General features: G+C 45.4%; 1 protein-coding gene across 1 annotated transcript; it reads left to right on the top strand.

The window, feature by feature from the left end:
* Nucleotides 1-837: 837 nt before the first annotated feature.
* Nucleotides 838-7,003, top strand: LOC140128657 (olfactory receptor 11L1-like). Its single transcript, XM_072150355.1, has 4 exons — nucleotides 838-880; nucleotides 2,602-2,694; nucleotides 3,634-3,764; nucleotides 6,056-7,003. The coding sequence occupies exons 1-4, from the start codon at nucleotides 838-840 to the stop codon at nucleotides 7,001-7,003; spliced, it is 1,215 nt and encodes a 404-aa protein (XP_072006456.1).
* The last annotated feature ends 4,619 nt before the right edge of the window (nucleotides 7,004-11,622 follow it).

Genomic DNA, 11,622 nt, shown 5'->3' on the forward strand with positions numbered 1-11,622 from the left:
TCTTTGTCCTGCTGAAATTCGAGAGGAGAGGTGGGAGGAGACAGCTGCCAGCACAGCACCTGGAGACAAAATATTAATGGCCGTAGCCTCTGGAGGCTCAGGAGCCCAGAAGCTATGGGACAAGGCATCAACCTTCACATTTCTTGACCCAGGTCAGAAGGTGACCACAAAATGAAAGCACAAGAAAATCAAGGCCCACCTAGCCTGACGTGAGTTCAAGCGCTTAGCAGTATCCAAATATACTACTTTCTTATGATCTGTGAGCACAGTTATCGGATGAAGAGCTCCCTCCAAAAAGTGTCACCAGACTTCAAATCCCCACTTTATGGCACGGAGCTCTCGATTACTAATATCATAATTCATCTCACAGGAAGAAAACTTTCTAGAGAAATATGCGCAGGATCAGACTGGCACAGGTGACTAGTGAAGCTGCAATTTATGCAGCCAGAACCCCACCTCCAGAACCTGATAGGAGCTGGACAACTTCTGGAAATCAACCCCTCATTGTGCAGAATAACCAAGCACAATCACAGACACCATGCAGAGGTACCACAACACCCAGCAGTCCAGAACACAACCCCTAAACTGCGTGAGGTCTTAGCAGCTGCTACCCGGAGAGCACGCCAGAGACGGCTGGTAGTGGACGAGAGGTGGAGTTTGAGCCCACAGGCAAGATGGGCGAGATGGATGGGTGGGACACATATGAGAGTGCCGTGAGACAGGACAAATTTGAGAGGGTCGGGCAGGTGGGACACAGGCAAAATGGATGGGCTGCAGGAACACAGGTGAGACAGGTGGGCAGAAACAGGCAAGACGGGTGGGCAGGACACAAGCAAGATGGACCAGCAGGACACAGGCAAGACAGGTGGGCGGGACACAGGTGAGAAGGGTGGGCGGGACACAGACAAGATGGGTGGGAAACAGGTGAGATAGACAGACAGGCGAGATGGGCGGATGGATGGCCCGCCACATACAGGGTGTGCAGGCAGGTGGGCAGAGATAATGTGTGTGGGTGGGCGGGGCCCCTATCATTGCCGTGCTGGGCACAGCCCCCATTAATGCTGTGCTGGGGGCCTCTTTCAACAAGGAGGGAAAGGCAATAATAAACTTTGGTTTCACAGGAGCCCTGTCTGCGAGCCGAATGCGGCCATTAAAAAGCCACATCTGGCTCGCGAGCCATATTTTCCCGACCCCTGCTCCACACCAAGACTAGTGGCAGTTCGACCATCAGTATAGAAAGGATACACCTAAAGGAGATGTCTTTCTATCATAACCATAGACAAGGATCATCCTCTACGCCTAGAGTAGAGGAGGTTCTGCCATCACCACAGACAAGGAGCATCCTAGAGGAGAGAAGGTTCTACCATCACCAGAGACAGGGGACATCCTCTACACCCAGAGTAGAGGCGGTTCTAACAACACCACAGACAGGGGGCCTATTCTACACCGAGAGATGAGGTAGTTCTAAAATCATTATAGAGGAGAGGTGGTTCTACCATCGCCACAGACAGGGAAGATCCTCTATACCTAGAGGAGAGGCTGTCCTACCATTATCATAGACAGGGGGCATTTATACACCTAGAGGAGAGGTGGTTCTACCATCACCATATACAGGGACATTATCTACACCTGTTGGAGAGGAGGTTCTACATTGGCTATAGACAGGGGCATATCCTCTTTACCTAGAGGAGAGGGTGCCCGAGCATTTCCATGGACAGGAGACATGCTATACAACCAGAGTAATGGAGATTTGAACATAAACATAGACAGGGCAATACTATACACCTATTGGAGAGGCGGATCCACTATCACCATAGACAGGGGGCATCCTCTCCAACAAGATGAGAGGTAACTCTACCATCACCATAGACAAGGGGCATCCATTACACCTAAAAAATAGGAGGAGGTTCTACCATGAACATAGACAGGGGGCATCCTCTACACGAAAGGGGAAATGGTTCTACCATCACCATAGACAGGGGGCATCCTCTACACGAAAGGGGAAATGGTTCTACCATCACCATAGAAAGGGGACATCCTCTACATCTAGAGGAGAGGATCTTCTACCATTATCATAGGCAGGGGACATCCTCTACACGGAGTGGAGAGGCAGTTATACCATTGACAGTAGGCAACATCTACACCTAGAAGAGTGGCAGCTCTACCATGACCATAGACAGTGGACACCAAGAGGAGAGAAGATTCTACCATCACCATAGAAAGGGTTTGTTTGCTAAAATATGGGACTCTCTGCCACAACATGTTGTAATGGCCGATGAAGGACAGATATTTTTCTGACCTTATTTACTGTGACTACAATACAAAACAAAGAGATTTTCTATATTGTATCTTAAAAATAACATATTGTGTAAATCTATTTTCAGTTTTATTTGTTTATTCAGTTAATTCTCATGAGATTCATTAGATACAGAGACTGGAGGACTCTACTGGGGCCTTTATAATCCCCCAACATTTCCATCTTCCATGCTGGCGCTGTACTTGTGCATCGTAACAGTGTATAAATGTGCGGTCTAATTCACTGTGATTTGTATGGAGGTCACTGCCGCATTCATTAGTCACAACCGCCTTGTAATTCTACAGGGCTGATGGGTGTCAAAGGACTTAGGAAAGAGAAAAGAGAAACCAACAGCAGGAACCATCAGTGGAGGGGAGGTTGTGTAAATGATTCCAGAGGTGAGGGTTTTATTAAGACTGTTTGTCACAAAGATGTCCTCTATTTCTTGGTTAGCTCATATATACAGTTTTAGAAAAAAAACTAACAAAAATCTACAGCTTCTACCTTGTTAGACACTGTACTTATGGCTTCCCAATGTTCAAACATGTTCTTCATCTCTTCAAAAATGTTCTTCAAAAAATGTTCTTCATCTCTTCAAAAATGTTCTTCAAAAATGTTCTTTGTTCTCTCCATCTCTTATTATTTATTTGGACTGCAAATTCTTTCACAAAGTGTTAAAGATGCTCCATTCCAGCAATAAATAAACCTTCCTTCTCCACTGTCCATAAATTATGAGTAATAATGAGAAATTAAACAGGGACAAAGTACTAGTACTACCTTACTGACACTTTTTTATACTTTCTGTAAACCCCTTATTGGTGATGACAGTTCCCAAGTTGCCTCCTGTATGGAGATGTGACTAGTGACTTGCATTGCTCAGGTAGGTTCGGTGGACTCCTCCTATGAACTCTGAGCTTCCATAGGTTTCCTATTCATCAATGTCTTGGTACATTTTTTCCATTCATCCTTATTGTTTTAAATGTGCCAGTTCTCTATGCTGAAAAGCAGCCCCACACCATGTTTCCAGTTCCAAGTTTTACTATTGCTATGGTGTTCTTGGGTGATAGTCATTGCCATTTGACCTCGGAGTATGTATATTGCATGGTTCAATTTTGAGCAAATTATATTTGTTACATCTGTGCCTGTATCCATAGAGTACGACTGATGTTGTGCTGATTGTCATTGGAAAGTTAACAACAAGACAGACCTTCTATTGAAGTGTCCTCAATAACATCATAAAATGACTTGAATGTCCAAAAGTCAGGACTGTCCTCCTAAGGTTCTGTAAAAACATCACCATTCTGAGCTTCCTAACCAGGTCCATATTCTCTCACAAGGTCCAGATGAAGCTGCTTTTACACCTCTTGGCGTTCAACATGAGTTATGCTCAATGATGCTCTCGGATCATTTCTCAATTGACCACGAGAAATGTGGAACATTTAGAGAGTCATGTTTACTGTATTTCAAGGTGAACCCACTTACCTCCATAGCCCAGGTGTTAGGGGTAGTTCTTGACTACCCTGTTATATCTCAGCTAACTCTGTCCTTGACACCAGCAATCAGTTTCCGCACTTTGTACTCTACTGATATTGCTCTTTCTAAAGTATCCAATGTTCTCCCCACTGCCAAATTATTTTTTATTAATATGTCCTATAAAGGTAGAAGGGGGGGTAGGTGGATGGATGGGACGTGAAAAAACACGTCCCGGGTGTTTTTTAGAAAACTTTATTGCAGGTATATGCTAATTTTTTTATGCTGCTACTGGGGCGTGGAGTAGCCGGACATGAGGCTACTAGTCGCGGCTACTCCACACCCCAGTAGCCGCGTTACTCCGCCTACCAGGTAATCTTCGGCTCGCAGCTCCTGGTAGCTGCGCTCCCTCGTCCGGGTCCCCTGCATTCTGCGCATGAGTCTTCGGCTGCGCGGCCGCGGCTCCGGGGCCGGAACTACTGCGCATGCGTAGTAGCCGTGGGACTCGGACGAGGTTACCTGGTAGGAAGAGTAACGCGGCTACTGGGGCGTGGAGTAGCCGCGACTAGTAGCCTCATGTCTGACTACTCCACGCCCCAGTAGCCACATAAAAAAAATTAGCATATACCTGCAATAAAGTTTTCTAAAAGACACCCGGAACGTGAGGATTAGCCAAAAAAAGGGCTCTCCTCACGTCCCATCCATCCGCCTACCACCCCTTCTACCTTTATAGGTAGAATCGGGGTGGTAGGTGCCCTTTAAGGATTCAAGCTTACTAGGTTTAAGCTTTATGAGATGTTTCATGTAAGGCACATTGGTAATGAGATATCTTCATATCAGCCAACAGTCAAACCAGCTGACATTATTAGAGTGACAGGATTGCTTTCTAATTGCTGACAGATTTCAGCAAGTGTCATGACTTTCAATGGTTTTCTGCACTTCTCTTTCATGTTTTCAATCCTTGTGTCATTTCTCATTATTGCACATTACTTAATTTATTGTCATCTATGGGTTTATTTATTGGCCAGTGTGGATTAACTGGGTAATTACAAACTTGTGCTGATCGCTTCCTGTCATTAGCACCTTTTTGATAGCCCCTAGGCGCATAGCTGTTGGGCTAATGACTGCTCAAAGGTGGCTAGCAGTCCGAATACAATAAAAGGTGTGTGGCCCCTTTAATTGGAGGCTTCTTTTCCCTCTCTTATCTTCATTCATCAGAGGGATGTGCTGGGGGCATGGGTAGTAACGTGGGCGCTACAAGAGGTGGGCACATGCTTAAAAACTGTGAGCAATAGAGACTCACTCTCTTTTTCATCGGTTTTCCCTCCCTTTTTATATGTTTTCCTTGTATTTTTTGTTACAGCGGGCGTTTTTTTAGGGGTAACACTGCCCTACATGCCCTTACATATGGCGGCATACAGGGTGTTATCTGGTGTTATGTAAAGTGGAATGGTTAAAAGTGTCTATATATTCAAATAATGAAAAGGTTAAATTATTAATGGTTTCAATAAAGCTGTGGCCGACCCCGAGTCACCCCACAATTGAGAATGGTTAAGCAATGGTTTCTGTGTGGTTATTTATATTTGGGGTATGCGGTATTAAAGGGGCCAATCCGGCTCCGGGTTAGTATTTGAACAGTCGGAAATATATTATCTTAGAAAATTGATAATGAGTCTTATACTTTATTCACCATCTGTATCTATAATTTATTCATGGGCAGAATACATTGGGGCTTATTTACTAAGGGTCCACGGACCGCACTTTCGGTGGATATTCCAACGTTTTTGGGTTTCGCACGGCTGGGACAGGTATTTAGAAGAGGATTTTGGCGCACACAATCGGATTTTGGTGCAAACCCACCGGCTTCCATGCAACAGAAATGGTGAATCTTAGTGAATCGCGGCACAATGCACTCCAGTTGGACATTCCGGATCAGGGAACGCACAAGGGACTGGTAAGTAAATGTGCCCCACTATCTTATGTGATAATGTTTCCTTGATGAAGTTGTATATTTAGTAGCCTTTGCATTGTCTTTACTGAATTGAACTGTCTTGCTGACTTGTTCTTCACTATCTTTAGAACTGACAATGATCTCAAAAAAATCTCATGATGTAGTAATTCTGATTTTCATTTTTTTACCTGTATCCATGGATCAGCAGAGCAGGGACACATTTCTTTTACAACTTTGAGGGTTTAAAATGAAGTTATTTCTTGCTTCTCTAGAACTTGCATATCTATAATTTCTTACTGTAACTCTCCAATCTCATCATATGTTTTCACTTTCTTCAGGTTCAATTTCAAAGTAACACAAGTGAGATTTCCTCAGTGATTCTCCTGGGATTTACTAACATTGGAAGCTTTAGATGGATTCTTTTCACTCTCCTCCTCGTGATTTATTTTGGGACAATATGTGGGAACCTCCTGATCATCATCCTGGTGTCCACCAGCCAGAACCTCCACTCTCCCATGTACTTCTTCCTCACCCATCTTTCCATCTCTGACATCATGTTGATCACAGACATTGCCCCTTATGCCCTTTATGGCTTACTGGTTGAGGTAGGGATCATGTGTTTCAGATGCTGTTTTGCTCAATATTTCTTTTTCGGTGTTCCATTATGTTTTGAATGTCTTCTTCTTGCCGTCATGTCTTTTGATCGATATTTGGCCATTTGTAATCCACTTCGTTATATGTCTATCATGACCATGGTATTTTGTCGGAATGTGGCCTGTGTGTCATGGATTCTGAGCCTGATTGCAGTTTGGCTGGAAATAATGACTTTGAGCAAGCTGGACTTCTGTGGACCCAATGTCATTGATCATTTTCTATGTGATATGTCTCCCCTTCTCCAACTGTCCTGTTCCGATACCTCGATGGTGGAACTAGAGATCACCTTACTTTGCATTCCTGTGTTGATTCTGCCTTTCTTTTTCATAATTTCCACATATATTTGTATTATCTCTTCCATCTTAAGGATCAAGTCAGTTACACGGAGGCAGAAAGCTTTCTCCACATGCAGCTCCCACCTGACTGTGGTCTCCATATTTTATGGAACATTATCCAGCACGTATGTTCTTCCTGCCAGAGGAGAAACCATGCAATTAAGTAAAGCTCTGTCTCTTCTATACACTGTGGGGACCCCATTGTTGAACCCCATTATATATAGTCTAAGGAATAAAGATATCAAGCAGGCGTTTACCAAATTTATTAAGAAATTATCTCTCAGTACAGCGGACTAATTCCTGGAAATGCAAACAGAACACATAATTTGGGGGGATCTATATATTTTAAGGCCACATCTAGCACATTGTTATTTGAAGTAATCGCTGCCTTTGTCTGTTCATTGTATACATATAATTGTAATTACAAATAATAAAATATTGTATACTGTAATATTCCACAGCATCATAGGGTACATGTACCAAAATAATCTCAGGGTTTGGCTGGTAAGTAGATGGTGGAAAGATAAGAATTTCAGTTTTAAACAGATAAAGCTGCAGGTAGAGAGAGGACATGATGTTATAGACAACAGAGACACAATCTCCGGTGCTCTCTGGTGAGGCAGGGATTATGTTAAATGTAGCAGCAGATAGTTTGGTACCATCAGAATAAAGCTGATACTTTAAAAAATCTGCTCATTGTTTGTCAATGGAGAAGCATAGAAGAAAAGAAAGAAGGACCTAGGCCTGAACGTTGAGGAATCTCGACAATGAGAGGAAGATGAGAAGAGAAAGATCCAGAGAAAAAGACACACTGGGGCACATTTACTTACCCATTCCGTCCCGATCCCCGTCCCGATTTGGCTCTGCCACGATTCACTAAGATTGTGTGTCCAATTTCCTGCATCTGTCACTTCTCCCACTGAGGTCCGCCGGAGTTCACCTTCTTCTTCCCGGTGCATGTGAGTGCTGATCTTGTGACACAATTTGCTTTCTAAATTTCGCGACTTGTCCGAATCAGTTGCGTTGTCCAACGTCCATGCCCCCAAATTTGTGTTGCATGCAAGTCGGTGCTGATACAACACAATCCCATAGCGTGCAACAAAAATGCAGGGTGATTCAGCGAAAAATGGAAATAATTGCGAAACCCGACGAAAAGGCAGCATTCGGACCCTTAGTAAATGTCCCCCAGTAAGTTCGGTTAGAGAAAGTGCAGGGTCCTTCAGGCCAATGCAGTGAAGCCTCCTGAGGGGAAGCTGGTGGTCCACAGTATAAAATGCTGCCGACTTACATGCATCAGGAAGAAGAAGGTGAACTCCGGGGACCTGAGCGGGGAAGCGACACATGCAGGATATTGGGCGCGATCCAGGAGAATATGAAGAGAAAAGTCAATTTGGATTTAACAGTAAGGAGATCATTGGAGACAAGAGAAAGGCCAGTTTTAGTGGAGTCCATGGGGAATAAACCAGATTTTTAAGATTTGGGAGATGAAAGGTATATTAGAGACTAGTTCTAATCAATAGCACAGGATTTTATTCTTGGAGGAGACACTGTACTATGTGCAGTTTGCCTGTGGAATGTGCAGGGGGTGCCAAATTCATGATTTTTACCACCACATTTTTTGGTGCACCTTTAACACTGGGCGTGCAACACACTTTTATCAGACTCTGCGTGTAAAATTTGGTGCATGGTCCAAATGAGCACCAAAACGCCCCCTTGAGTGAAGAAATTTGTGTTGCATGAAGAATAGTGCAGCCGCAATACAAAACGGTTGCGAGTAACACAATTGTGTCTCAGACACTTCTTAAATACCTCTGCAAGCAGTTTGCACTAGTAAGGATGTAACAGAAAGTCTGACAGTAAACTGGCGCAAGACCCTAAAATGTTAATGTGCCCCAGGGGAATCTAAATCAGTAAAGCTGCATTGTCAGAAGAGTTATAGTATCATAGAATATACGGTTGGAAAAAGATGCCGGTCCGTCAAGTTAAATGAAACAAATGTTTTTTCCATTTATCCCATGGTATTTTTGCCCTCAAGAAAGGCAGCCAGGCCTCTCTTGTACAACAAATTTGCGATAATAATCTCCTACAGCAAAGAGTTCCATAGTCTCACTGCTCTTAAAGTGAAGAATCCCTGTCTATGGTGAAGGTAGAACCGCCTCTCCTCTAGGTATGGAGGATGCCCCCTGTCTATAGTGATGGTAGAACCTCCTCTCCTCTAGGTGTAGAGGATGACCACTGTCCATGGTGATGGTAGAACCTCCTCTCCTCTAGGTGTAGAGGATGCCCAATGTCTATGGTGATGGTAGAACCTCCTCTCCTCTAGGTGTAGAGGATGTCCCCTGTCTATAGTGATGGTAGAACCTCCTGTCTTCTAGGTGTAGAGGATGACCACTGTCTATGGTGGTGGTAGAATATCCTCTCCTCTAGGTGTAATGGATAACCCTGGTCTATGGTGATGGTAGAGCCATCTCTCCTCTCGGAGTAGAGGATGCCCCCTGTCAATGGTGATGGTAGAACCTCCTCTCCCCTAGGTGTAGAGGATGGCCCCTGTCTATGGTGATGGTAGAACCTCCTCTCCTCTAGATGTAGAGGATGCCCCCTGTCAATGGTGATGGTAGAGCCATCTCTCCTCTAGGTGTAGAGGATGCCCCCTGTCAATGGTGATGGTAGAACCTCCTCTACCGTAGGTGTAGAGGATGGCCCCTGTCTATGGTGATGGTAGAACCTCCTCTCCTCTGGATGTAGATGATGCCCCTTCTCTATGGTGATGATAGAACCTCCTCTCCTCTAGGTATAGAGGAGGCCCCCTGTCTATAGTGATGGTAGAACCTCCTGTCTTCTAGGTGTAGAGGATGACCACTGTCAATGGTGATAGTAGAACCTCCTCTAGGTATAGAGGAGGCCCCCTGTCCATAGTGATGGTAGAACCTCCTCTCTTCTAGGTGTAGAGGATAACCCCAGTCAATGGTGATGGTAGAACCTCCTCTCCTCTAGATGTAGAGGATGCCCCCTGTCTATGGTGATGGTAGAGCCATCTCTCCTCTAGGTGTAGAGGATGCCCCCTGTCAATGGTGATGGTAGAGCCTCCTCTCCCGTAGGTGTAGAGGATGGCCCCTATCTATGGTGATGGTAGAATCTCCTCTCCTCTGGATGTAGAGGAGATGTATGGTGATGGTAGAACCTCCTCTCCTCTAGGTATAGAGGAGGCCCCCTGTCTATAGTGATGGTAGAACCTCCTCTCTTCTAGGTGTAGAGGATGGCCACTGTCAATGGTGATGGTAGAACCTCCTCTCCCATAGGTGTAGAAGATAACCCCTGTCTATAGTGATGGTAGAACCTCCTGTCTTCTAGGTGTAGAGGATGACCACTGTCAATTGTGATGGTAGAACCTCCTCTCCCGTAGGTGTAGAGGATGGCCCCTGTCTATGGTGATGGTAGAACCTCCTCTCCTCTGGATGTAGAGGATGCCCCTTCTCTATGGTGATGGTAGAACCTCCTCTCCTCTAGGTATAGAGGAGGCCCCCTGTCTATAGTGATGGTAGAACCTCCTCTCTTCTAGGTGTAGAGGATAACCCCTGTCAATGGTGATGGTAGAACCTCCTCTCCTCTAGATGTAGAGGAGATGGTAGAGCCATCTCTCCTCTAGGTGTAGAGGATGCCCCCTGTCAATGGTGATGGTAGAACCTCCTCTCCTCTAGATGTAGAGGATGCCCCCTGTCTATGCTGATGGTAGAGCCATCTCTCCTCTAGGTGTAGAGGATGCCCCCTGTCAATGGTGATGGTAGAACCTCCTCTCCCGTAGGTGTAGAGGATGGCCCCTGTCTATGGTGATGGTAGAACCTCCTCTCCTCTGGATTTAAAGGATGCCCCTTCTCTATGCTGATGGTAGAGCCATCTCTCCTCTAGGTGTAGAGGATGCCCCCTGTCAATGGTGATGGTAGAACCTCCTCTCCCGTAGGTGTAGAGGATGGCCCCTGTCTATGGTGATGGTAGAACCTCCTCTCCTCTGGATTTAAAGGATGCCCTTTCTCTATGGTGATGGTAGAGCCTCCTCTCCTCTAGGTATAGAGGAGGCCCCCTGTCAATAGTGATGGTAGAACCTCCTCTCTTCTAGGTGTAGAGGATAACCCCTGTCAATGGTGATGGTGGAACCTCCTCTCTTCTAGGTGTAGAGGATAACCCCTGTCAATGGTGATGGTAGAACCTCCTTTCCTCTAGATGTAGAGGATGCCCCCTGTCTATGGTGATGGTAGAGCCATCACTCCTCTAGGTGTAGAGGATGCCCCCTGTCATTGGTGATGGTAGAACCCCCTCTCCCGTAGGTGTAGATGATGGCCCCTGTCTATGGTGATGGTAGAACCTCTTCTCCTCTGGATGTAGAGGATGCCCCTTCTCTATGGTGATCTTAGAACCTCCTCTCCTCTAGGTATAGAGGAGGCCCCCTGTCTATGGTGATGGTAGTAACTCCTGTCTTCTAGGTGTAGAGGATAACCACTGTCAATGGTGTTGGTAGAACCTCCTCTCCTCTAGATGTAGAGGATGCCCCCTGTCTATGGTGATGGTAGAGCCATCTCTCCTCTAGGTGTAGAGGATGCCCCCTGTCAATGGTGATGGTAGAACCACCTCTCCTCTAGTTATGGAGGATGCCCCCTGTCTATAATGATGGTAGAACCACCTCTCTTCTAGGTATAGAGGAAGTCCCCTGTCTATAGTGATGGTTGAACCTTCTCTCCTTTAGGTGTAGAGGATGCCCCCTGTCTATGGTGATGGTAGAACCACTTCTCTTCTAGGTATAGAGGATGCCCCTGTCTATGGTGGTGATAGAATCTCCTCTCCTCTATGTGTAGAGGATGCCCCCTTTCTATGGTGATTATAGAACCACCTCTCTTCTAGGTATAGAGGATACTCCCTGTGTA

Source organism: Engystomops pustulosus, chromosome 4, assembly GCF_040894005.1.
Source record: "Engystomops pustulosus chromosome 4, aEngPut4.maternal, whole genome shotgun sequence".
Taxonomy (NCBI): Eukaryota; Metazoa; Chordata; class Amphibia; order Anura; family Leptodactylidae; genus Engystomops; species Engystomops pustulosus.